The 27777-nt window shown below is 49.8% G+C and overlaps 1 protein-coding gene across 11 annotated transcripts in view; it reads right to left on the bottom strand.

The window, feature by feature from the left end:
• Positions 1-229: 229 nt before the first annotated feature.
• The window catches only part of PACS2 (phosphofurin acidic cluster sorting protein 2), a 72811-nt gene continuing 45263 nt past the window's right edge, over positions 230-27777 (bottom strand). For 4 of the 11 annotated variants that reach the window (XM_088170234.1, XM_088170233.1, XM_088170232.1 and 1 more), the window contains exons 12-25: positions 27486-27607; positions 26913-27048; positions 25560-25664; positions 24256-24362; positions 23418-23572; positions 20418-20528; positions 18458-18566; positions 16664-16696; positions 12037-12079; positions 8718-8760; positions 7585-7720; positions 4335-4561; positions 2226-2339; positions 230-1298 (exon numbers count right to left, since the gene is read on the bottom strand). In XM_088170234.1, coding sequence (XP_088026360.1) covers positions 1180-1298; positions 2226-2339; positions 4335-4561; positions 7585-7720; positions 8718-8760; positions 12037-12079; positions 16664-16696; positions 18458-18566; positions 20418-20528; positions 23418-23572; positions 24256-24362; positions 25560-25664; positions 26913-27048; positions 27486-27607 — 1560 coding nt within the window. In that variant the 3' untranslated portion in view covers positions 230-1179. The remainder of the gene's footprint in view (positions 1299-2225; positions 2340-4334; positions 4562-7584; positions 7721-8717; positions 8761-12036; positions 12080-16663; positions 16697-18457; positions 18567-20417; positions 20529-23417; positions 23573-24255; positions 24363-25559; positions 25665-26912; positions 27049-27485; positions 27608-27777) is intronic. The other 7 variants (XM_088170236.1, XM_088170240.1, XM_088170231.1 and 4 more) reach the window with 3 other exon arrangements.

Here is a 27777-nt window from a genome sequence, read left to right on the forward strand (position 1 = left end):
GTCTGTTTTTCCACATGACAACAACACCCTGCTCCCCAAATCCCACCCAGCACCTGACAGAGCAGCCCGTGCCACCTCAGGTGAGCAGTGTGACACGGGGGCAGGAAGGCAGCTGGACACACAGTGCCTGGCTGGCTCCCAGTCCAGCCACTGCAGTGATGCATCATCACTCCACAGAACAACGGCTCATCTTCCTGGGTTTGTGGGGTTTTTTTTTGGCAAATTAATATTTTTCCTGTTATTTATTGTTTTTATTTTATTTTTATTTGGTTTTTTTTAGAAAGCATTAAAAAAAAATTCTGCAGCTGTTAAAAAAAATCCTTTCCCTTTGGAGGCTGGACGAGGTTTTATTGACAGGTAAATAATCGGTGTGAGTATGTAAATAGCAGCGACCCCACTGACGTGGTGCCCCTCAGCAGCACAGCCAGCTGGGGAACACAGAGACTGGCTTGGTTTGGTCATTATCAAAGACCTGGGACATGGGAGTTTCCTTATTAGTGTTTCCCTAATTCCTGTTCCTGCCCAACCCTCCTCAGGGTTCAGCACCAACACCTGCCTGTCCCCGCAGCAGGCTCCGTGCTCCGAAGGGCATCTCCTCTCCACACCTCCTTAACTCTGCAAGTGCCTTGCTTTCCACAGCAGCCAGCTGAACTCCCTCCAGACTCGCTGCTCTCTCATCCTTTGGCAGCAGGAAGAAGGACTGGCCATCCTTTTCTCCTAGAAACACCGAGCGGGGGCCCAGGCAGCGAAACGCACGAGATCTTCTGCAAATCTGAGCTGATCCACGGCTCCCCCAGCCCACTCACACCAATGAGGTCTCAGGTTAATAAGCAGTGCAGTTACTCAGCTATCTGCTCCTAAGTGGTAGGTGTTCTTGGGCAGGTTGCCTGCTCCTGCCAACTCCCCCACGACTTCACGTTGTCAGCACATCTATATTTAAGACTGGTTTGTTGGTTTGTTGCTTTTTTTTTTTTTTTTGCCTTTGTTTAAAGGGGTTTCCTTCCTTTGTAGTAAACTTAAAGAGTTAATAGAAAAAAAGTAATTCAAAAGTAATCCAAGCACATCTGTGATTAATTCTGCAGGAGAGGGCAGAGCGAGGCGAGTCAGAGTTGGCACGCAGTTCCTGGCTCCTGGTGTGCAGTCCTCGGGATGGGCAGAAGGTCCCTGCGCCCAGCACAGCTAGAAGTTAGATTTGGAGTGTCCAAAGATGCAGATGGGAAAGTGCTTGACATGAGAGGACCACTGTGCTGCCAGCTGAAAGAACTTGACGTCGTTCCACTCCACCCCATCGATCAGGACTGCAGGGAAGGGTAAAAAGAGAGGAGAGTTAGAAAATACTGAGGGGAGGAGACCAGCCCGAGGCAGCTGTGCCAGGAGTCCCCCTGCAGTCGGCAGAGCTCGGCTGCTCTGCCCCAGCCGGCTGCACACACGGGGGGAAGGCTCAGGAGCACACAGGTGAGGGGAGAACAGCTCAGGTTGTTGCTCCAGCATCATTCACTGACACCAGCGCCCCCCACACCGCTGATTTCAGTGTCACCTGATCCGGCCTCTCAGCTTTCCTGAGCACGCTGCATTTTCTCTTTTGGGCAAATGCACTCTTACAGAGATGGACAGCAGTCTCTCCTCACTGGCACTCTCACCAGGACATCCACGTCCCCCACACAGGTGACACATGTCCTGTGTGCACCCCTCATGCCAGCCAGTGTCACAGGGACCGGGCCAGGATTAAGGAGGTGACCCAAGCAGGTTCCTCTGTTGGGGATTGCTAACTGAACAGGCCACAAGGGTATTTTTGCTCCTGGATGCCCAGCTCCACTGCCAGACACTCCAGGTCTGTCTATAAGATGCATGTATGGCTCCTGCTGTGCCATGAGCATGTGCCAGTGTCCTGCCCAGAGGAGCAGCCACAATGTCACCCCCTTCACCAACCAACACTTGCACCTGATGTGCAAGAGAAACAGAAGATGACAGAGAGGGGAATGGAGCCCTGTCCAACCCTTGTCCTCATCCAGAGCACTGACTCAGAGCTAGCTGAAGGAGGATTTTCCCACATCCCAGACCCATTAGAGCATTCCCCCATGCTGGCCACACCGAAGCCCATTCCCCAGGTATATCCCGTCCAGGGCACAGGGCAGGACAGCAGCTCAGCCCCTTGCCTGGGGGACAATCACAGCATGTGAGCCTTGCCCCAGCAGCCAGAGGGATGATGCAAGCACTGCACTCACCACGCAGCATGTTCTGCTGATGTTTCGCTGTGCAAATCAACCTGCTGATTCCTTCAATACACTGGCTCTTGGACTCAACCTCCTTGTCCTTTGTTTTCTTGGGCAAAAACATCACTGGAAGAAAAGCAAACCAGCACAAGGTGAATCTATGCCACTCACAGGAGCTGCACCAAATCCTGTTTGAGTTTTTGCATTCAAACACTCATGTCTGAAAAGTCTTACTCCTAAGATCCTCCCTTTTTGGTAGGAGTCCCTGAGTGCTGAGCACAATCACTGATGCACATGAGCATCTTATCCCCAAATGTCTCTATGTCTTCCCAGCTCATAATCCTGACCCCAGAGGGCACCTTCAGGTAGCTCCTGCTTTGCTGGGACACCATGGAAAACATCTGCATGTGCAGTGCCAGGCCTGCTGCACAATCTGTGGCCCAACACTGCCTGGGCTGCACAGACACCTGGAGAGCAGGAGGGGTTACAAAATGGGGGCAGCTGGTGGGTAGGGAAGGCATAAGAAGAATTTAAAAAAGGGTCCAGTTCCCCAGGAACTGCCCAAATGCATGAGCAAAGATGTACAGAGTGGCTTTACAAAAGCTGGTGGTGTTGAACACCTCTGCTGCAGGCTGGGCTGCCCCCAGGAAAGAACACTTGGAGTGTCTCAGCATTAAGTCTCCCAACAGCATCTTAAGAGTGTCACCAGGGGTGACAGCTCCACTACCAGCAGGGCCACAGCTGTGCTGGCCTGGCTGCAGGGTTATGCACCCAGGTGCTGCAGTCCAGGAGGCTCTGCCAGCCTTCTCTCAGAGCCCACCAGCAGTGACTCCCAGGCCCACAGGCACAGGATGCTGTGAAGGACAACCACTGGCAGCCAAAATGTAAATGCAGAACTGCCTTGCTGCTTCCTTGAAAATAATTTGTTGCAGAGCTGTTCCCAATTTCTAAAATGTTTCACGTTACCAAGGCCAGGAGCAAATACAAAATCACTGACAACATTCAAAATGCCATTTTGTTAGTTTGCTTTGAGAAAATAAAGCCACAAGTTTAAGAACAGGAAAGTATTTATCTTCTATTTCCTTTTGACCCACAAAGCATTCTGAACAAAAGCATAAGAATTATAAAATCTGGAAAAGATCTCCAGGGTCATTGAACTGAACTGCCAATCTAACACTGCCAACTGCATCACTAAACCATGTCCCCAAGTGCCACACCTATACATCTTTTAAATACCTCCAAGCATGTAAGGATGTGGCTTTGCCACTGCCCTTGGCAGCCCCTTTTTAGGGCTTCACGGCCCTTTTGATAAAGAAATTTTTCCTAATAGTTAATCAAAGTCTCCCCTGGCAAACCTTGAGGCTACTTCCCCATGTCCTGTCCCTCATTATCTGGGAGAAGAGACTGACTCACCTTGCTCCAATCTCCTTTCAGGTAGTGGTAGAGAGTGATAAGGGCACTCTGAGCCTCCTTTTCTGTGGGCTCAACACTCCCAGCTCCCTCAGTTGCTCCTGCCAGGACTTGGCTCCGGATTCTGAAACCCCCAGATGCAGCAGGAGAGTGGGAGGCCCCAGACTCCAGTTCAGGGGGTACTCCTGCTTTGTCACCTCACAGGGAGCTGTGATACTTGCTGAGCTTTTGTTTTCCTTTTTTATTCTCTGTGGCTCTTTCCTGCTAAATGCTCATAGGATGGGGATATCATCCCAGGAAGCAGAGCTATCCCAAGTTTCCAGCACACTGCCAGAAAGGGGGGGGGGGGTTTAGCCCCCTTTTACCCTCCCTGGTGGTTGGGGCACAAGCTGCCTCTTATCTAATCCAATATCCCAAAACAGCACCAGCAGGCTCCCAAGGAGCACAGGGAAATGTCCAGGCATGGCCTCCTGCATGTCCTAGCCCTGTCCTCACCTTTTTCCTTTTAGGCCACACCATCTCAGCTGTTCAGGGTGAACACATCCCCTTTTCACCTCACACAGAGGAACCACCCTTTCAAACCCTACCACTTTACACCCCTCATCAACTGACTAGGATTTGGGGGATAAAAACAGGACTGAGGTGCTGTAATCCAGCATGACAAGCCAGGCAGCTCTGGAGCAGCAGGACAGGGACAGGAGGACACCTCACCTTTCTTGTTCTTCTCTTTTGTCACGACAGTCATGGACATGGTTGGCGTGGTGGCGATCTCGCCGCTGGCCGGTAGCCTGCTGACCTGCAGGGACCGGAAAGTGCATTTCAGGGTGTTTTTGGTACTGGAGGGGTCCTTCTTCTCCGGGTCCCTCTTCCTGTCCACTGGGGGAGCTGCAATCCAGTAATCCACCTGCAGGCCCATCAACTCAGCACCGAGGCCCTGGCTGGGGAACAAGAGCAGGAGGTCATTTCTGCACGGCTCTCAGCAGGGCTTGGTCAGAGGACAAACAGCTGGCTCTTTGGGCAATCAGGCAGTGACATCTCAGCAATTACAGGAGCTCAAGAAGTCACCCCTGAGAGATGCAGCCTGGGTCCCACTGCACACAACCTCAGTGACCCAAGACAAGCTGGCCTGCTGCAGTCACAGCAGCAAAGGGAGCACACAAGCAGTTTCTTCACATGATGCAGAGTTCTGTGACACAGCAGCAAAGGCAGCTTCTGAGGTGGCCCAGATTAATTCATCTTTGAGTGGGGAAAAGAGGCTGTAAGCACCTTGCTGTTGCCTCCTGAGCACTGATGAGTGACTCTGTCCAGGCACAGCACTGCCAAAACCAACTCTCAGGCAGGGTGAACAAAGACTTGGCAGGTCCCTGAACATCAGGCACTCAGTTCCCAGTCTCCCTGCACTGCTTTTTGCCATTGCCTACCCCCAAGCTTTGCCACTTGCTGGGGAATTCCATTGTTGGGAAAAAAATGTTCTGCCAGCCCTGTGAGGTTTGCTAGACAACAGCAGATTTCAGGATATGCTCTGTTGTTGAGAACTCCTGTGCATCATGTGGTAGCAGCCACACCAAAACATGCTGCCAGCCCTTTCAAGGTAAAATGAGCAGCCTGGGAAGCTCCAGCCCTTTCCTGCTCCTGCCTCTCACTGCCAGCCCTGAGGGGAGCAGGGCTTCATCATTCAGCAGACCTACAAGTGACATCCTGTACTTCCATCCTACACAGTGACAATCAGCATTGAATAATATACAACTACTAGACAAAAGCCTAAATTTATCTACCAGTCTGTGTCCCCAGTTTGAGAAATGGCAGTTGTTAAGGAAGATAAATCTGTGATCCTGAATGAAATATGCATCCCTCTGCACCACCTGTCTAGGAAGAAACTCAAGGTAAAACAAGGATGTCCCACCATTACAGTCCTCTCAGCAAATCATTTCCTTCTCTTTTATTCAGCTAAAAGTCAGACTGCAAATCAGAGTTCATCTTTGATGACTTTTGGTTCTCAGGGCAATATCCAGAAGTGAGATTATTTAAGGATGATGCTGCTTTGAGTTTTAAGGCTCCTTTGTATCACGTTTCTCAACTCAGTCATAAAGCAGCCTAATATTCACTAGACCCAGGCAAGATTTTATGTTCCATTCCCAGTTGAACACGTGGTGGAATCACTCAGTTTGGGTCACCCTCCACACTCTGTGCTGTCACTTGCAGATTAGAGGAGATGGAACAATGCTGAACTTACACTTCCTCATTTCCTGATGAGTTTACCACACAGCATGAAACCAAAAAGTACCAGATTCCTAGAGCTGGGGTGTCAGCTTCAGATTTATCACATCCATGGCTCACAGCTTTAACACCCTGCACTTTTGGGGGGCACCAGTTCCCAAACCACTTCCACCTTGGAAAGCCCATAGACAAAGCTCACAGAAGGATTCAGCTCTGCTCCCAGAGCCTGCCCAGCTCTCTGCACTGCCAGCCAGCTGCCTCTGGGGCACACAGGGCTCTGCTGCCACCAAACCACAGGACACACCAGGAGGAACTGGGCCCCTGGCACAGGTCAGTGGGCACTGACACGTCCCAGTGCTGGGCACCTCAACTGGCACCTCCACATCCCCATTTAAAAGGGAACTCTTAGGACACTTTAGGAAGTCAGAGGTGAAAGGTCCCTGCAGGGCACTCTGGGGTGGGATGAAAGGTTCCCATTCTGTCTCCAACAGGGAGAGCAGGGGATGCTGCTTAGGGAGAGCACGTGAGCCCAGCCTCAGAGCTTGCCCTGGCACTTCCCCAGCCTAACCACAGGATGAGGGAGGCTAGAGGGGACATCCTTTGGTAGCCATTAATGGATCTGCTGCTGTGCATTTGTCTGACCCCTCTTTGATCTGCTGATGCTGCCACAGAAGCAGCAGAGGCAGACATGGTCCCTTCCTTTCCTCCTTTCAACTGAGCTCTTGCAGTGCCACTGTGTGCTCCCATCTCTTGTGCCACAGGCTTCAGAGAACCCCAGAACTGCTGGGGTTGGAAGAGACCCCTAGAGATGATCCAGTCCAAGCCCCCTGCCAAGGCAGGTCACCTGAAGCAGGTGATGCAGGGAGGCATCCAGGAGGGTTTGGGATGTCTCCAGAAAGAGACCCCACAACCTCCCTGTGTACCTGTCCCAGTGCTCTCTACAAACCCAAAATCCCCTGACTTTGCACAGCTTGAGTGGCTCATTGCTTTCCTCTCTTCTCCTAACCTGCAGAGTCCAAATGCTTCTGGTATCCCCTTCTCACAAGGCTGCTGCTATGCTCCCTCAGAGGTTCAGGGGACTTAACAGAATCAAGGGGAACTTCACCAAGTGCCACTGAGCACTAGAAGTGCACACAAAGTGTTAGACAACTGCACCAAGGCTTGTGCAGCAACAAAATGAGGAGTCCTGGCCATGGCAAGTCTTACTGGCAGCTTCCTAAGGGTTTCCTCCCTTCACCCCTAAAAATTTCAGCTAAACCAGGACTCAGTACTTCCTATAGGTGCAGTCCCCTTGCTGTTCAGGTGTCCTTTCAGGCACACACAGGAATGGGAGCTGCAGTTCCACCTTACAGCTGCCAGCATTACCCTCACAGAGAAAGTCATCAGAAGTCACTCTGACCTTGCACTCACTTGGCCATGACAAACACAAAAATCATGAGGGATTAGCCTGGCCCCCACGTGTCCTAAGAGTCAGTGATTTTTTCTGAATACATAGAGAGAGAGAATACCAAGAGAATCCTGCCCTTGACACATGCAGCCTTCCTACCAAGTGCAAAATCCCCCCTGCCCTCCCCAGCCTCAGCAAGGACACAGCCACTCCAGAGGCAGAAGAGGTGAAGGGGAAAGGTGACAGCCCCAAATGTTTGCTAGGGATGAAAGAGGAACTACAGATCTTCCCCGGGAGGAGTTCTGTGCCACGTGTGTGCCAGATAAGCCAGCCAGTGGAGACAAAACATGGTTTTACCTTGGGGAGGAGAAGCTGCCTGTAACAGATGGTGAGGAAGGGGGCGTGGGGGAGGCTTCTTTCACAGCAGGAGACACGGAGGGTGGGGTGGAAGAAAGGACAACGGAGCTGGAGGGAGCTGCATCGTCAGAGTCACCTGAAAAAGAGGAAATCAAACTGTTTGTCTGGGTTTGTCTCACAGCACAGAATAAAGCACTGGGGTAAAGCTCAATCTCCTTGTCCACCCTCCTGCTGCACAGGTTTTGTTCAGACTTGATCCAGAGGTCAGCTGGCCCCACTGATCTCCTACAGGGAATCTCCTCCTGCAACCACTCTTGGAACCCAGCACCTCTGAGGAACCACAGGGCTCTCCCCACTCCATCTGCCTCCACAACCAACGCTTCATCCCCTTCATTTGGCCCTTTAGGATGGTGGGAGCACTGTGGCAGCACAGAAGGGCTGTCTCCATGCACAAACCTGTGTGTAACCCAGGTAAAACCCTTCAAACCTGTGTGTAACCCAAGCCACAAGAATCTGGGCTTGACACTGAAGCAGCACAAGAAACAACCCCAACACAAGGAAAACGATATTCCTGTGCATATGAAGGAGGAAAAAAAATAAGTTCACTTTGACAAAATAGCACCACCCCATGTCTGTATGTAAGCAGGCAGTATCCTCCTGTATATCAGCTTTGCACTCCTCCAGTAAAAAATAAATGGGTCTAAAATTTTGCCCACCCTGAAGTTCCCAGGCACTGAGATCAATTTCATTCAGCCCACTACAGGGGGAAAGGCATGAACTCGTGATGAACTGTCTGCTCAGGCTGAAGCAGGAACCTCAAACAACTGTACCACAGAATCCACCCCACCAACAACGTTAGAAAAATGGAGTTTGGACAAACGTGAGAGCAGAGCCTTCCTGGATGAAGGGGTGGGAATTTCACCTGGCCTGAAGCTCCATGTAAAATACCAAGAAAAAAGGCCTGTCCCAAGAGAGAGGGCTCTCTTTCAGAGAAAGGCAGATTAATCACTGGGAGCTAATAAAATCCAATCCCACCTGACAGAGCTCCAAGGCATCAGCAACGGACTGCTCAGCCTGTGCAGTCAGGCTCCCACCTGCTGTAGGACACAAAACACACACAGGATGTTCCTTACCTGATGTTGCAGAAGATTGTTCCACTATTCCAACCTTCACCACCTAAAGGGCACAAAACAGAAGAGCTCTGTCAAACAAGAGCCCCTTGAACTTCAGAAGCCCAAACCCCAGCATGAGCTCATCTCTGCACTCTCCATGGCACTGGCCCTGCAGTCAGAGTGGTTCAGGAGTCCTCCCAGAGCCAGGCAGGTCCTGGCAGTGTCCAGCCAAGCAGTGCCAGCTCACAGCCCTTCCCTGACCCACCCAAAGGACAGCACAGCCCCTGCAGAGCTGTCACAGACCTGCACAGCCCAGCAGCTCCAAGCTATGGCAACTGCAGGGACAGGAAAGGGTCAGAAACATCCCTAATTACAGACACGCTGCTCCCAGTGCTCAGGAGCAGCCACTTCCAGCTGGGGTTTGGTAGGAAACCACAGAAGCAACAGAGAACAGTTTCTGATCAGAATTATCTATTCTCTAACCAAGAGAAGTGTCCAGCAAAGAAGATAAAGCCCCTTCCAAAGCCTCTGGAGGCAGACAGGGACAAACCACCACATGGAGAGGTCAGAATGATGCAGGCCATGCTGGAATAAGGGCACAAATGTGTGTGGCCAATCAGCAGCTGGAACATTCAGATTAATGAGAAATGTCACTGGCAGTAACCCGTGGAACAGAACATGCTGCAAACAAACTCCCAAGAACACATTATGCCTGGAAAGATAAACTGGCCTTTGGTGATACGGAAGCAGAGACTTTCTGCAGTGATAATTTGCTATGGTACACAGGGATCATCACTCTCAACACTGCAGGGAAGAGCCTTTTTCAGGCTCTTAAGAAATTTGTATCCAGGGCTAATGCCTACCCTACACAAATGCTGACAAATGGGAAAGGGCTGCAGGTCAATAAAACCTGCTTTGGGATGAGAAATGATGTCACACAAACTGTGTGGGTTGAAAACAGAAGGTCATTCAGTTCAGACACGACCATGTCTGGACCACATCTCTAGGGAGCACATTTCTCTAATATGGGATCCCCCCAAAAAAATAAAAAAACAGTTAATCATTAGAAGCAAAGCACTTTGCAGAGTTTGGAGGGCAGGGAGAGGCATGCTCAACAGTAGATTTTGGGGAGTTCTCAGGCTCTCTGGTGGAGTCTCATTTAGATCCATTCCTGAAAAAGCCATCATGAATCCAGCAGTGTGTACACAGGCTCCCTGAGGGCTCACTGCCTTGGGAGGTGGAGGCTGCAGCTCAGCTTGGCCACTCTCCACCCAAAGGGCAACAAATCAGGCTCTGGAGTGCAGCAGCCACTTGTGCTGCATGTGTTAAACACCAAGAGGATGCTCCACAGACTGTCACTGTGAACAAGAGGAGCAGAGTCAGGGGAAGGACAAACAAATACACAGAAAGCTGCCTGCAGCCACCCTGATCTGCAGGCCAGGCAGGAAATCTCTTGTGGCCTTTTCCTCCTTGTTGGCTGACTGAAGATGCTCAAGTTCAGACACATGGGAGGAACACAAGCTTAAACACTTGCCCTTCCCTCCACTCAGGGAGGCTCCACCAGGTCTCCATCCCGGGAAGTTGCAGCAGCCAGCCCCCTTTCCCTCCAGGAAGAGGCACATCCTGTCCATTCTCCTGGCAACTGTCTGTCAGCCCAAGGCAGCCTGAGCCTGGCTTCTGTGCCCCTCTGGCCCCTCCAAAGGCTCCACTCCCACCATTCTGAGCCCAGCTGAGCAGCACAGCACTGCCCTGCCCATTTCTGGGTCAGAGACTGCAGGACACCAGGTTTTGCACCCCAAAAAGCCAAGAGTGCAGCCAACATCAGGAATGCAAACCCAGAAGTCATTGGCTCTCTCTCTCTTCCTTGTCCAACAGCTCTGAGCAGGCTGCAGCTGAGGGAAAGAGCCTCAGTGCTCATACCCAGCCTCAGACTTTGTGAGACACCTGCAATTGGCCTTTCAGGCTCTTCATTACTGTGTCAGGAATGCTACAGAATCAGGAGCAAGCAGCACTGACTGGACCCCCATCACCAGTGACACAGGAAGGCAGTCTGTGCTTTCAAGGCAATGTTTTGTACACAACAAAGCAATTCCACCACTTGCAGATAATCAGACTGGAAAAGCAGTGCTAATGTCAGGACAACAATCACTTTAGAGCAACTTAATAAACACTCTGAGCCCCATTTGCTTGCACAAAATGCAGGGCTAAATCAGTCCTGGAAAAAAGCTTGCAGAGCCCAACAGCAGTCTGGGAAGTTCCAAGTCCTCTAGGCTTTTCATGTTACTGAGGAAGGTGAAACAGCTGTTTTGTAGGAAGAGTCCATCACTCGAAACTGCAGTTCACAGGAGATAGAAGCTCCCAGCAAAGCTCATCAGCAGGGAACAAATTGGGTGGATGTGTCTCTCTGCTTTTGGAGAAGGCAAAATCTCTCCTTCAACAAACAAAAGTAGATTGCCATCTCAGGAATACTGCAGAGAGAGACTCTCACTCTGAGGAGACAGCAGAGTGAAAGCAGGGTCAGCCTGAGGCCGAGAGGGACTAAGCTCTTTAAATGCCTTGGGATTTCAGAGAGCTCTGACGCACCGAGGGACACGGAGGGGACAGGAGGGGACAGCACGTGTCAGCTCACACAGAGCAGGCACAGCAAGGCCAGCGTGCAAACAGCAGCACAAACTGGGAATGCAGGATGTCCAGGAGCTGAAGAGCAGCCAAGGGATTTCTCCTGGCTGCAGGTCAATGGCTTTACACCTAAAACTGAATGAGTTGAAGAGCATCAAATAAATATAAATCAAATAAAGGGAGGGAAGCTAGGAAAGGCAAAGAGCACAGTGCACAAAACACACTGCCAGAAGAACAAGCATGGCCCTGTCCAGACACTCTGCACTTGGCACCTCAGATGGGAACAGGACAGGAGGAAGAACGAGGGACTATCCCAAATACAGAACAGTGGTATAAATCACCTCCCTGCCAGGATGTACTCTCCATTTCCCAGGAAGAGATGGGATGCTAAGAGGATGGGAGACCATCAGTGACAAGCATGCAGAGCAGTGACACTGGAAGAGCAAATTTGGCCAGAACAATCAACCAGGGCAATGCTGGGCACAGCATCCCTACCATCAGCTTTCCAGGGACACATCACGTTGCTGTCTGAGAAGCAAAAGACACCCTGCAGTTTGCTGAAGTGTCTTGGAGCTTTGCTTACATATCAGGCATCAGATTGTCATGCTGGTAATCTGCCTTAGAGCACTTCTGCTCTGCTCCAGGGACCTGGCAGGTTTAGGTTAACACCTGAGAACATATTCCAGCTTGCTTGAGACAGCACAACCAGGACAACACTCACCCCGACGAAGGGAATGAACTTCTGTGAAGATTCTTCATCGGGGCTAAAGGCAAAGAGAAGAGAGTTGTTAGCAGCTGCCCTCAGCCCTGGCACCATAGTCACTGCAGAGGTGGCATTCCAGCATGCAGCAGGGATGGACAGGATGCAAGCACCAGTCCAAGGCTCCTCTGGCAGCACCAGGAGCCTGCAGGGGCAGGGATGTCCAGGGGGAAAGGCTCTTCCTCCCTCCCTCAGGCTGCACAGAGAAACATGCTCGGATGGCAGGGCAGGCAGCACAGACACACGGCCCCTGGGGCCAGACAGGGATCTGTGCCACCACGACACGGAGCAAAGGCTGGTACTTACTGCAGCCCGGGGTGCTCTGCATGGGCAGCCTCCCCGGGAGCCACTGCCACGGCCTGCACGTCCCCAGAGCAGTGGCCCTGCCCAGGGGACAACTGTGACACGTGGTTACTGCGGGGGCAAGGCAGGGACAACACTCACACCCATCATAACCCAATCACAAAATATCACACACCATCACACCCACAATCATCCACTGACACAACATCAAACACCAGCACAGCCTCTCTCTCACACTCACTCAGGCACACTCACACTCACTCAGGCACACTCACACTCACTCAGGCACACTCACACTCACTCAGGCACACTCACACTCACTCAGGCACACTCACACTCACTCAGGCACACTCACACTCACTCAGGCACACTCACACTCACTCAGGCACACTCCCTGCTGCTGGCAGCTGCCACCCCGTGAGATCTCAGGCACCCCCAGCTGAACCAGGATGACAACAGGCACACCTTGTCCCCAAAACGGCTGGGGACAGCAGCACACACAGATCTGGACACCCCTCTGCTCTGGGCAAGCAAGGGCTGAGAAAGGCCAGCAACCAGGGCCAGTCACACCTAGCAGGAGTTAGGGGGAGACTCAGCAAAGACAGGAGGAGGAGGAGGAGATGAGTGAGGAGGAAGGCAGGCCATGAAGAGCCATTGCTCCCTACAGTGGCCACAGAGAGCAGAGACAGACCCACGGGAGCACATCCACATGTCTGGAGGAGCTACAGCTCAGCAGAGGGAAGGCGAGACACACATTTCTCAGTGGCTGAGCACAGGAAACAGGTAGGAAGCAGACAAACACAGAGACTTCTCATGTTTCTCTTCCTGTGCATCCCCCAGTGCTCAGAAAAACCCATCCAGCATTGCTTTAGTCCAGAACTTAGCTGGGAGTAGCATAAACACTGCAGGTATTTCTGTGCTGTTTCCAGCAGGGATCAGAAATGCACCAAATGCACAAAGGTTGTAAATCTGTGTGATCAGCACAGGTTGGACACATTCCTCTGGGCCTCAAGGAAAGAATGACATAAAAGTGCAGCGAGCATGACTCAGCCAGAGCTCCCTCGTGGTCCAAAGCAGAACAGGATTTTGATTTTGCAAACAGCTCCTCTTGCTTTGGCTCAGCTCTGCTTATCCATCCTTAAGGCATCAATTTGCTCCCTTCCCACCTCCCACCCTACTGCCCCTACCCTCCTCTCTTGCTCTCCTGAAGCTCAGGACAAAGTGAGCAGGTCCCTAAATCCGTGCTGGAAGGCAGAGAGGTCCCATCTTTGCCCACACATCTCCAACAAACACGACATTTCCAGCCCCAGGTTTGCAAAGGGGAAGGAGGAATCCGCAGAGCTGTTGGGAGAGGCACAGAACACAGGCTCAGCTCTCTTCTCTTTCCTTTAGCTCCACGGGCTTGGAGGCAGGCAGAAACTGAGTCCCACTCACAAGAGCCACCCAGTCATGTCTCAGCTGCTGGATGGCTTTGCTCTGAGCTCTGAAAAAACAAACCATGCCCAGTTCCAGCAGAAAACTCATTCTCCTTCCCCCTGGGAGCTCTGATTCCCACTGCAGAGAGCTCAGGGGCAATTTTGAAATACAGTTTGCTCCAGCCACCATTTATCAGAGCTCACAATGATGCACAGGCTGTTCCTGAAGCAATCCAGCTGGATTTCAGCTCTGTTAGCCTCTGTTAGTCCTTGGGAACTCTGCTCTTGCACATTAGTCTCTAGAAATGCAGCTTATCAAAACAGCTGCTCTTCCTGTGGATGAGAGGAAAGATGAGATGGCCATGCTTGTTCTTCATTTCCTCCTTCATGCTCTTTCCAATTTTTGTCCTTCAGGATCTTGAGATCCCAAAACGTTAATTCAGAATCCTTTCACCTTGATAACAGCTGCTTTGATCCCTCCTCCAGCCCTGCAGCTAAAGCATCTCCCATCTCTGGAGGGGCAGCTTCCCCTCATTCCCTCAGCTGCAGAGATTCCCAGGCTGCAGAGGGTTAACCCCACATGTCCAAGGCCCTGGTACCTAGCTGTAATTTAATTTTTTTTTTTTTTTTACCCACAGGGCTTCTGAAGGCCCTGGTACCTCAGCTGTAATTTAAAACCAGACCTAGCCCAAGTTTGTGATTTTTAGCAGTTACTGATGTGTCACCTTTAGTCCAGTCCAGTCCTGAAGGAGGCAACAGAAGAGAGAGGACTTTGATCACTGATGGACTAGCAGGACTCTGGGACATTTCAGGCCAGGCACCACCAACTCTTCACTCATCTGTGACATGAAATCTGTCCTGCCCACTGGGCAACTCCAGCTGTCTGCTGGATAACACTGACCTGCTCCCACCAGGGTCAAACCAAACAAGGAACCTCACGACACATCAGATGAGCCTCCTCTCACCCTTCCCAAAAACCTCCTTTCCAGCACTCTTCACTTTCCTGTGGTGGGCTGGACACAGTCAACAGGACATCCATCATTGCTTGAGCCTCCACTCTTCCCTGCTGCACTCCTGTTGAATTTCCAGCAGGTGCCCAAGGAGTTTCCTGCAGTAACCAGGCAGATCACACGAGCTCTGCTGAGCCACAGGAGGGTCCAGGCTCCTCTTTGCCATGTTCACGTTCAGGAGCTGCTGCAGGGTGTGCTTGAGGAGAAGCACTCAGAGCAGTGACCTGGACTCTGCTCAGCCACTGCTCTGAGACACACAGCAGGCAGGATCTGTGTACCCCGTGTTTCCTACTGCCCAGGAGCCTTCCAGCCCAAGGGAACTGGGAGCAAGAGCTGGGAAGTGCTCTCAAAACACATAACCAGGCAGTGATCCAGCCCTTGCCCTGACAAGTGAGCAATGCTTCCATTTCCAACAGCCAGGCTGCTCCCCAGATCCATGCAAGGGCTGTCCAGAAGCCACATGGCATGAGCTGTGCTGGGCACTGAATTACAGTGGGTGACACCAGCCCAGAACTGAGCAGCACTGGGAATGAGGGAGTGCTGAATCTCACACCTCAAATACCACAGGGTTTCTTCCAAGAAAGCAATGCAGAGAGACATCAGTGACATCCCCTCCTGGAGACAGGCCCACCCCCTCCCCACAGTCTCAGCTGCCCAGGTGTTGCCTGGATTGCACTGTTCCTTCAGAATTCAGTGACCAGGACTTCTCCCAGAGCTCACAGATAGAGTTCAGTCACCCAGTGTAACTCAGAGGAGCTGCAATGGCACTTCACTTCCTTCGTGAGCCCCTTGCCTCACAGCCATCCCCTCCCCCTGCTCCCAGGTAAGGTGAGCAGATGCTCCAGAAGAGCAGGACAAAGCTTTGGCACCATTGCAGTCCATCACAGGCAGTGCATGCGCCAACCTTGGCCATGACAAACAGAACGAGGGCAGGGGGACAGTGGGGTCAGTCAGAGGAGGGACAGCTGGCAAGAGAGTTACAAAGCAGCTCATCACATACAGCTACATCCTAGAGACTGGCTTGGCTTTCCTTGGACCACTAGGGCTTGTTTAACAGAGCAGATGCCAGGATTCTGGGAGATTTCTCTTGCAAGGAATTTGTAGGTAGTGCTGCTTGTTTCTACCTGGACCACTGCCTTGAAAGCTGGCCTTGGAAAAGCCATTTTCACCTCTGGCCTCAAGGGGGAGGGAGCTGCAGTAACTTTGTGTGCTGAGTACAAACTAAAAAATGCCCAATAATCATATGATTCAAAGCAGGGGACCCTGCAGAGCATGAGGGTTTTGGAGGCAGCTCAGAGAGCACAGCTGCAGTGCTAGCACACATCTGTCTTCCCTTTCTTAAGCTCAGAGAAGCCCCATATGTTTGGGATGCTCTGCCAGTAAGAGACTAGTCCTCAAATCTTTGATTACAGGGAGATTTGCTGGTCTGCACTTGGACTAATCCCCACCCTGGGCCTCTGAGTGCCACCTACAGCACTCCAGTTCCAACAGATGGGAACTGAAAAGCCTTTTCTCCATCCTGATCCTTCTGGAGCCACACTCTATCTCCCGATAGCTAAGGCAAGGAAAAACCCCACCTTCTCCATGTTGTACTGCTCTGAGCTCTTGTCTCAACAACTCCTTCATTCCCACTTAATCTGCATCCTGGGAACCCAAAAGTGTGGTCCAAAGGCACAGCAGTCACTTTCAACTATGCATTCTGCCAGCAGATGCCAGGGTTTCAAAGCAGTGAGCAGAACTGAACCTAAAGCACAAAGTGTGCATCCCAGACCCGCAGGAGCTGTTAAACAAGGCACAAATCACCAGATCACCGGGAAAAGAGGTGGGAGCTGGGAGAGGAAACCTCAAAGGAACTGATACCTTATGGTAAAATCAAAATGAAAGCTCTTTTTCCTTTTCAGGAAGCAACCAAAGAAAAAGATAAATGTGTTATTATACTTACAACAAAGCCATACATTTGTTTAGATAGTGCTAATGGAGACACAATTCCTGAGCTGTTTTTAACAATCCCCTCCCTAAGCTGCTGCCAATGACAGAGACCCCCATTCCTAAAGGAAGGCACCCAGGAGACAATGCCCATGCTCCACTGGAGAGCCTGCTCCTCTGACTCACTCTCCTTTGCTCATGGGGCACTGACCTGAAAGCAGAAGTTAAGGCAGACACGCAGAAATACTGAGAGATTGCTATGCCAGAGTCTCACCAGGAGTTTCAGCAATCTCCCTTCCCAATAACCTCCTAAATTCAAACTATGAACAGCTTCAGGCATGGCACCAGGGTCCAAAGGGTGCCAAACCCACGTGGGTCAGACCAGCTTGGTAAAGCAGTCCTGCACACTGCTGGGAGGGGTGAGGGCAGGATTTGCCCAAACACGTTTTAGCTGTTCTCCAACAAAGTGCTGAATTGACCTTCTGGACACACGAGAAACTCAAAACCCTTAAATGTGTGTTAGTGACAAAAGTGAGGCTGCACCAGGAGGGGGGAGGCAGTGGAAAGCAGTGCAGAGAGGGAACCAGGCAGCCTCAGAAGGGGCTCACACTGCACTGGGGAATCTGAGCTGGTTACAAAGGCAAGCCTTCACACCAAAAACAAAATGCAAAACTGAAGGCAAGAGCTTCAAGTGCTCTGTAGCTCTTTAAATTTCATCATGTTAACTTTACAGAAGTCCACAAATACATGAAGAGACTAGACTAGTCTCTTTTACTTGACTAGTCAGTCTGGAAATGCAGGAAAAACATGTAGAATGGGTGAAATTTCACTGAATCATTTCTGCACAGTAACGTGAGAGCAGACACAGGAATGGAAAAGCAATATACAATGAGAATTTCCAAAAAGGAGGGGAAGAAGTGATGCTACCCACGCTTCTAATTTCTCCCAATTCTTAGGTAAAGGAGACACCAATATAAGGGATGTTAATGGACCAAAAATGAAAAATCAGATAGAAGTAATTAAAAATTAACAACATCCCTGTCTCCTAGGGAGCTGCTAGTCCCTGACTGAGAAAACTCACATCAGCTGAGTTCAAATCTATTATCCTCCTCTGTCCCTTGATGACAGCTACTCTTCCTCCTGGACCATGGCCACAGGAGGCCCTACATACTCCTGAGTCTGTTCTCAGGCCCCAATCCTCCCTCCTACAGCCTGCTTATCCCTTAAGAAAAGTTGAAATGAAATCTGGTGAATGTCATCCCTCCTCAGCAGGAGTCCTGGTGGCTTGCAACTGCCAATCAACAAGGATTTTGTCTCTGCTGCCAGAAGCTCTGCTATTTACACACCAAAAAGAAAGGGGTTTAAACCCCAGTGTAAAAAAGGTCAGGTCTCATGGAAGATGCTTTGTGGGAGGATGCCAAGCTGCAGTCTCACACACCTAAGGTCACTGTGGCGAGGGAACTTAAGCAGATAAAATCTCTCCATCCCCCATCCTGCTTAGCCTTCACTTCCCCAAACCCCTTATACCTTCGATAAATAAAAAAAAAAGCATCACTGCACTTAAAGCAACCCTGCTGTTCAGATCCACCGAGTGGGACACACCACTGGGTGCAGCCTAACGTGGGGCTCCCAAGGGCTCTGGTTTTCAACGCTGGCACAAGATGAGAAAATCACTTTGCCCTCAAGCAGCTGCTGGTCGTGGGAGGCAGCAGGACGAGGGGGTCATACCTCTTCTGTTTGTAGGTCAGCATGGCTTCAGCAATGGGCAGCTGGTGGGCACAGTTGGCCCCTGCTATGTACTGCGTTATCCGGGACACGACGTCGGGCGCTTCCGAAACTGCAGGGGAACAGAGGGAAAAGCATCCAAGTGACTCCTGAGAGCACTGCCAGCACTGCCCTGCACTGCTCATGCTGCCCAGACAGCTGCATTTGGGCTGCACTTGGTACAAGCAGCTCTGCCTGCCCCAGAGCACAGCAAAGCTGAATTGTTCTCAGCGTTTCTGACTGAATCTGAGCTCTTTTAGCTCTTTTCTTTGTACCTGCCCAGAGTCAGCTTTAGACTTTTTCACACCTTAGCTGCAGGTATCTGCTGAAGAAAGTGCCTGGCCATCTCTGCCAGGTGAGCTGCTCTGCTCACACCTGCACTGAGTTACCCGAGTTTCTAATGGACTCATGGCCCTGCTGAGTTGACCAAAAAGACTGAGGGACACACAAGGGTAGGAAGAGCACAAAGACCACATGGATTTGTGAGACTGTGGTTCATTCAAGTCCACACAAAGGCATTTCCTAAATGGCTTCCATATTTCTCTGGTTTCAACCAAAGAGCCTCAACTGTGAGATCACAGGAACACAAAGTGACTTTCAACAGGCACTTCCACACTTTACAATGGGCATTTCAACCCAGATTCTTTGCATTTGAGCAGTGAACTGGTGAGAGTTAGGATTCTCTGCCAGATCTTCTTGGGCCATCACGGAGTTTCTGTGCAGTTGCCACCACCCAGAGAAAAATGCAGAATGTACAAAATCTGCACTATACAAAAATGAGGTGGAATTTCCCTCATAGCATACATCATATAACCAACTAAGGAAGAGACATGGCTCTTTCTGGGTTTCTAAAGGTAATGAAGAATTCCTAATTCTGACACAAAAATCAAGTCTGCATTGACATTCTTCTGCATTTTCAAGTGCAGCAAGCAAGTAAAGGAAACCAGTTCTTCCCTGAATTCAGGATTAAGGGAAAGCCTAGGTTGGACAGTACACTAGGAGATTTCTAGTCCAGCCACCTGCTCCAAAGAGGGCTGACTTCACCTTCAACAGGCTGCCCCAGGCCTTGCCCAGCCACGTCCCCACCTGCTGGAACCAGCTCTCAACAATGACAAGAGGTCTCTCTCCTCCTCCCATGGCTACAGGACTTCCAGGAGCATCTTAGGAGTGTCAGGAACTCTGCAATTCCAGCAGGGAGAACCACATTGCAACCTCCCCATGCTCATGGTGCAACACAAACTCCAAAGTTTTCCTTCTAATGAAATTTCTGTATGGGCAATGCTGCCTTCACGTGGCCCTGAATGCTGCAAATCCTCCTGGTTCCTTCCCTTATTGAAGAAATGGAGGGAGAAACTGTAAGCATTCATATTTTAAACAAATTATACTTTAACATGAAGTAAGGCTTTAATCTGGCCTAGAACAAACTCAGATCAGAACAGGAACTTGTTGGTCTGACCTAGGGCAGCTCCCACTTGTTACCACACTGGTAAAGAACAAAATTCTTCTTTAATGAGAATGTTTTCAAGTCTGCTGGCAGGATCTTTCTCACACACAACTAACAGAAGTTAATCTTCCCAGAGCTTCCAGTTTTCCAAAGGTTTTTAGGCTGCACATTTCCTGAAGGAAAGCAATGTACTGGACTTAGTAGCAAGACCTCCACATCAAAGAAGAAAGCTGAGAGCTAGGTAAGAGCAGCATGACTCAGAGGCAGCTAGTTAGTGCCTCTGGGAGCCAAGAACTGTTTGCAAACCACCATGTGCAAGACTTAGAAAGGTCAGCATCTGAAATGGGAATGTGGTGGAGCGAGGAGAAAAGAGGAACAAAAACACTTGTCTGCTTCCTCTTATATTTACTTGACCTTTGCTAAAATTACTCATTCAAGCTTTTCATCCCACACAGGCCAGACAGACACACAGAGCCTTACCAGTGGTCTGTGCTTCAAGTTTGTTGAACAGATCTCTCCAGGCTAGATCTTGGAAGAAGTTGTTGTACCTATAATCTACAGAGCCCAGGTACTTGGCCACTGGATGAGAGCCTAAGAAAGAAAGGAAAACATGAGTGCTCTCCAGTTTGATCTGCAAAGAATTAAACTCCAAAATCAAAACCACACTAGACACCTCAAAAATAAACTTCTTGAGTTATAACCAAGACATTTAGTCCAGCTTATCTCTACAAGAGCATGCAAATAGACTTCCAAATGCAGACTGCTTCAACACACTCCTCTTTCACTTGACACTTTCCCCTAACAAATGAAATTTTTAAAGGCCAAAGAAAACAGGACTGGGAAACTGCTGAGGAAATAAAAGATTTGGAAAGCACAAGGGCTCTACAGCTCTCCATGTCAGCCCCTCAGTTTTGCCAGCAGCTTTTCCACACAGCCCCTCCTGCCCAGAGGCTGCACCACAGCCAAGAGCTGTTCAAGTGACAAAATCTGCCACCTTCATTTCAGGCCATCTGTGTCCCCAAAAGAGACAACACCCCTCAGCAACTCGAGTCTCTGAACACAGGAGAAAAGGTGTGCCAGGATCACCTTCCCAGTCAGCACCTGGCAGTCGTGCTCAGCACCAGTCCTGCACATTTACTGTCAGCCATGAAGCAGCCTCTGAGTTCCCTTTAATCACATTATTTTCCTCCTTCCTGCACACCAAATTTGCACACCAAGCCACACTTCCAGAGGCTGCAACAGCTGAGACACCAGCTGGTGACTGGAAACCTGACAAATTCCTTCAAGAGGACCCCCGGTTGCTGAACTGTACTCACCATGGTCCAGAAAACCCCTGGTGGGAAAAAAAAAAAAACCAACAAAAAACCTCAACAATAAACCCACTGTGTTAGTCCTCCAAACCTCCAAGCTGATTCCCAGACTTCAAAGAGAGGTGAAAGCAGGAGGTCCCTCAGTGCCATGAGGACTGGGAGCCATCATTTCTCCTGCAGGGGAGTTTGAAGCAGTGCACACAGCTCAGCTCTGCACCATGAACTGGAGAAGCTTTCCCACATGCTGGGAAAACACACTGCACATGGAAACCAGCAACAAACAGGAAGTCTCCCAAAAAGTTCTACCCCTGGGACCTAGATAAAATGTTAAAATACCCCAAACAGCCAAAAAAACCCCAACATTTTATTTTATTTTCCCCTTTTGCAGTTGTTTATGTCGTGTTTTAGACAGCAAGAGAGTCTTAGAGCCATAGAACCAGTAGCATGGAGCAGGACTGACTCTCCCAGTTTGTATGGTTACTGTAATTTAATTAAACATTTCTGACTGCTAAGGTTGACCCTTGTGTCACTGGAGTGTGTGGCTGGGGACTCAGAAGGTAAAACCATCCATGGACAAAGTCCACCAGCCCCAGTTCAAAGGTACTGCAAGCAGCAGAGAGGATTTTCCTTTAAGGCATTTATGGCATGGTCACCATTCTGTCCTGGGTGCTTTTTCAATCGTCACAAGTGAGAGGTGGCTCCTCAATCACTTTAATGAACTGCCAGAGAGCTGGCCAGAAATAAGCACTTGATCCAATCAGGAAATACTGCAGACTTCCATGGAAAGGGTCCTGCTAGAGAAGTTTCTATATTTAAAGTAGAATTTTAAAAGAATTCACAGTTCTAAAGCATTTCATTATCAAAGTGCCTGGTTAATTTTTTCTTTTCTGATTACAAAAGAAAGTTTTAAGATCAAAAAACCAACCCAAACCCACACTAGCTAAATCCTGTGTTTCACCTTCAAAGAGAGAGTATTTTGAGATCATTAAAAACTGCAGGACAGAAAACTCTTCTTCTGAGACCAGGAGACAGTTAGCAAGTGAGTAGCAAAGCCTCAGACACAGATTCTCATTCAAAGCACATTTAACCTTGCAGAAATTAATTTTTTTGTTGTTGTTTTTACTCCCTAAAGGGCTCTCTCTTCTCTTCCTGCCAACCACTTTGGAAACTAAATGTGCTTTTTTTACAGAAGGATCCAGCTCTTTTCCTCTGCCTTTTTTTTATTTAACTTTTTGCAAATGCCACCCCTGAATGGACAGCCTAACCCCCAACCCCAGCGTTCATGGGGCTGGGCAGCAGCTCCTAATTCCTACAGGAACTGCCAACAGCTGCTCCCAAACCCAGAAAAGTGGGAAACACTGGCAAAAAGTGCTTTTCAAGTGTTCTTACAAGTTGCTTAAATCACTCAAGTGCTCTGTCCACACAAGTCAAGCCCTGGACCACAGCAGCACTGCCCAGATGTCCCTGCCCACAGCACCAGTGACTCCCCTGCTCCCCAGCCTTGTCCCCACAATATTCCTGATGTTTCTGACTAAAACCACAACATTCTTCATGTTTCTGACCACAACCAGCCCCTGGAGCTGTTACCAATCCACTCTCCCACCCTCCCCACAAGCAATCCAAGCTGGGGAGCTTTCCAGCCAGGCAGCCTTGCTGAGCTGCTGAAGGGGCAGAGATTAAGCTGTTGGAAAACTGAGGGAAAAACCTGAGCAGACCAGCACATAAAGTAAAGGCCAAAAGATGCATGTAATTTGAATAATTCAAATTCTCAGCAGTTTCAGAGCCTTTAAAAAATTTTCAACCCCTCCTCTATTAACATTTTCTGAGTCAAGCCCAGGGAGGCCAGAACAGTTATTGCTTTGGGAAACATGGTGCCCATTGAATTTAACATTTCAGCCAAGGAAAAGGGCTTCTAGAACAATATTCTGTGCATAAGAGTCTCCTCTGTGTGGGGAGGAAGTTCTTAACCCTTTGCTTCAAACCAAAGGCTTACAAGCAGACTTTGGCATCAGGAAGTCACAGATGAAATTCACTCACACAAGAGCAGCACAAACCAGAACAAAGTGCCTCATTTAACCTAAAGCCAGAGCTCCAGGAAGGCTTCTCCTGAGGGAGAACAGCACATTTCACCCATTCCCCTTCCTGGGAACAAACACCAGCCCTTATTTACCTAGAGGGATGATCAGAAATTTCATGTAGCCGAGCCAGTCGGGGGTTTTGTGAGACAGCTGCTCTACAAAGAGCCTCAACACAGCACTGAGGTAATTCTGGGCTCCTGCCACTGCAATTTTAATTGGGTTTGGAGGCTGTGAATTGCAGTTACAGCTGGACAGAAAAAGAGGAAACATATTTGTAATTGTGCCTTCAACCACGTATTTCAGAACAAGCAGCAAAAAAAAAAAAAAATAAAAGCAAAAATCTGATAACAATTATAGCAGAAGAGTTTGTTCAACACACAAGACAATATTGCAACTATTCTCAGCAGCTTAAAACATTAATAAAATACAACATTCTTCAGTAATTTCTTAATTGGTCTCCCTGCTCCCTCTTTTGCACATTTTGATATTCTGAAGGGCTGGGCTCGAATTTCTAGGTTAGGATGTACCTGCTAACTGCTGGGTCAGACAACACACTCAGGTACCCACAGCCCTCTGCAGGTAAGTAGGGAATGCCTTCAGGAACCGAGGAATTCATCTGGCAATTGCTTGGAAGGGAGAGCAGGAGCTGTTTAACACCCCCTCGTTTGTTTTGCATGCTTTAGTGGTGCAGGCACCTGAGCCAGGATGCAGCCCCCAAAGCACCATCTCTGATCATCACTGCTGGGGGTGACTTGGATGCCCCACAGGAGGCAGAGCAGCAGCACCCTGCAGGGCTGTGAGAGCTGAGGAGCCACACAATTCTGACTTCAGGAGAGCAGACTGGAAAGGTTTCATGCAGCAGCTGAGAAATGAATTCCCTGAGTCCTGGGGCACAGGGGCTGAGACAACACAAGCAAGGTGAGAACTTACTATCTCTGTATCCTGGAGACAATTGTGCTGAAAGCTGCCTGAATATCAGCAGAGGAACAGGTGCAGACCACTGGCAAGGTGTGCTTTTGTAAGACATCTGAAAGATACTGAGGAGAGAACAGAACACTTTATATCCTTTTTTTTTTTTTTTTTTTGGTACATGACAACCCAGAGCAGCACAGTTTTTACAGCCACAGAGGGCAGGGCAGCTGCAGCAGACAGCACTGGGAAAGAGCAGACACTACCTGCCTGCTTCTGGAAGTGCATCTCTCTGATTTCCATTTTAAAAGGAATGCAATGTTCTGCCCACCCTTAAACACTGCAGAAAGGGAAGGGTGCTACCACACTCATGAGGGACTGTTCTCCCTCCATGCAGCTGATGGGGACACCACACACCTCAGGTACACATGATGATCTCACACTTTGCATTTCTGTATGACTAATCTGTACACCCCAGTCCATATCCTTCATGCCCTCTGCCACTGCAGGCACAAGCTGCCAGAACCCCTGGAAGATGATTTACAACACTTTCTGCCCATCTCCAGAAGGCATTTCTCTGCCTTCCAAGTATCAAGTGGAACCAGTAGCTCAGATGGTATTTTTCTCTCACACATTGAGACCTAAGCTCTTCCAGGAGCAGAAATCCAAACCGGACAATGTAACTCCACAAGCCTGGCACAAGTTCCCCAGGCAACAGCCACCCAGCACATGTCCACTGGTCCTCTTCCATACATATTTTATTGCTTTCTCAGAATAAGGTTCCAAAAGGAGCAAAATTTGTTCCAGACTCAAAACTGCTCCATGCTGTCAGCAAAAGAAAGAATTGGGTTCTTCTTAAAACAACTATCACTCAGCAAGCATGGGGTGATTCCTGCAGCCAGCAGTCACAAGCACATGCCTACAGAGATGAAATATTTCCTGAAATATTTTCTCCTGTTCACCAGCCGTGCTCAGAAATCTCAGCCTAAACCACCACAAGGTCAGACCTGCCTGCTTCCTTTGTCCCAGCCTACCACAGTTTAGGAGGCTTTTGAGTGCCAGGGTTTAGCCATATTGCCAGTGTGCAGCTAACCAGAAGGAATGGCATTGCTTGGAGGGGAAAATACCTCTGTGGAAAGGCTCAGGTGGCAAAGTTTTATAAGATCCCAGCATGTCCTGGCCAGATGAAATCCAGCCTGTCTGGGCACTGAACACTCTGCAGGCAGAATGCAGCAGAACCTACTTGGTCAGTGCAGAGCTCAAAACCATTCCTGAGGAGGAACAGCACAGGAGAATTGTGCTCAAGCAATGTCTCCTGCCCTTACCTGGCCTTGCCAGTCAGATGTATTGACAAGAATGATGTTTTCTGGCAGCTGGTCATCAGAAACCAGGATGTGATTTAGCTGGTCATACACTGTTTTCCTGGGGATCTGGAAATAAAGACACAGAGAAGACAAGAGTAAGAGGTGTCACCTTTAACCATGAAGCCTCCAGCTCTTGTAAGTGATGAGGTGGCTGTGCATGCTGGCCAGTCACCCCATCAGCAAAGGCACACTGGCATGCTGGGACTGACACTGCATCAGCCAGCATGGATTTGTTGGCCATTACTCCTTCTGCCAGGCACTTTTACTCACATCACTTTATACCAGCTAAAGCAGCCCAAGAACGAAAGAGTCAAAAGCCAGGAAGAATCTCCTTCAAGGAGGGAAATAAGGGAGTCCCAGAGTTAACAAAAGCATGGCACATATGCTGTGCACAAGGCAGTCCCTAGCAATCTGCCTTATTTCAAAGGAGTAAATCCTCAACACATCCCTATTCATTTCTCATTCTAACAATCTGTTCCAGTGTTTTGAGTTTATGCCTGGCTGACAAAGCTACAAGCTGGCAAACCCCAACAGACTGGATGGAAGATACAATTTTAGCCAAGATATAAATTCCCTCTTTCCTGAAGCTGCAGGGACCAGTTCCTTGCCAGCAGGGACTGAGCTAGGACCAGAAGAAAGGAGACAGGTGTTGGATCCCAGAAACCTGGGGTTATTGAGCTTTCTGTGATTTCTGCCACTGAACCCCTGGAGAACATTGCTTTTGACCTGAGGCTTTGGAGAAGGCTTCCAAATTTGAGTGATGGAGTTAAAATCACGGGTGTGTAGTGAAATAGTGTGTGCTTTCACATAGTGAAGGGTTTTAAATTTGAGCTTTTTATAATACAATAATAGGTATGGGACAAGATGGAGGATTTGGGGTGGTGTCTTTTTTGGTGCTCATCTTCCTTCTTCATGAGTTTCAGGCAGTAGTTTCTGGTTGGACAGTCAGTGTCACACTGAGGGTCATGGGAATTTAGTTATTGGGTTAAAAGGATAAATAATATAGGTGTTAATTCTCTGTTGGACTGTTTAGCTTTAAGAGACCTTGTAGCAGCTGCATCTTTCTCCATTTTTCCTCACTTCTAGCAGGCAGCTGGAAGTGCTGCTGAACACTCTGTACTTTTTGCTCAGATTTAACAACCAACCAAGCCCGAACACGAGAAAATCCATTTCCACCGTGCACTTGTTAATCCTGGCTCTGAGCGAGGGCAGAAGAGACGGAGACAAAGCACGGATTAAGCGGTGCAAAGTCGCTCCCAGCGCTGTCCCGGGCAGGGAGGAGAGGCAGGAGCAGCAGCGCAGGGCAGTGCCCACCTGCAGGTGGTGCCGGGTGTCCGGGGAGCGCTCGTTGTCCAGGCTGTTGGCTCGCTCGTTCTGCGGTCTCACCGCCTGCCGCTCCTTCAGGGATGTGCTTCTGCCCCGGCGTCCTGCCTGCTTCCCTTCACACCTGCTGGACACACGTGGCACTGCCAGGACTGGCACATTTCCCAGTGAGACACAGCCCCCAAATCCCCAGCGCCCCCGGTCATGCCAGCAGAATTCTGGCACGTAGGTCTGAGCTAGAGTGAGACCTGATGATTCTGCTTCTGACAGTGCACAGCACATTCCCAGGAGTCCTGGGATGACTTCCACAGCCCATGCTAACACCCACACCACCTCTTTGCTGCTGCTACAGCAGCACAGTGAGATCCAGCCAGGCAAAGTGCAGTCACACAGCTCAAAGCAGCTCAGAATACCTCTGGCCATTCATTTATCAAGAGCTCCAGACCCATCACTAAAGTGCCCAAACACAAGGAGGGTGTCCTGGCAGTTTAGTGCCTTAAGGCCACCCTGACCAAATCCTAGCAGGCTGTCCATGACTTCCTGAGCAGCCCTGTGCCCCTGTACCTGGTGGATGGGATGATGAGGGACTCTGTCTTCGTGATCTTCCCGCTGGGTGGGAGCTTCTCCACAAACACGTCTGGAGTGGGGAGATCAGCCTCCTGCACCTCAGCTTGCTGGTTAGACTCCTGCAAAAACACAGGGAACAGAGTCAGCAGGAACAAACCCTCCCCTGTGTCTCAGCTTGGGAGCTTAGTCCTGGCTGGGGCACACTGAGCCTGCCTCTTCCAGACATCCTCCTCACTGCCAAAAGGGAGAAACCAGTAGTGCTTATCTGGGGCTACCCAGCTCTGCCTCA

Source organism: Sturnus vulgaris, chromosome 9, assembly GCF_052056855.1.
Source record: "Sturnus vulgaris isolate bStuVul1 chromosome 9, bStuVul1.hap1, whole genome shotgun sequence".
In the NCBI taxonomy this organism is placed as follows: Eukaryota; Metazoa; Chordata; class Aves; order Passeriformes; family Sturnidae; genus Sturnus; species Sturnus vulgaris.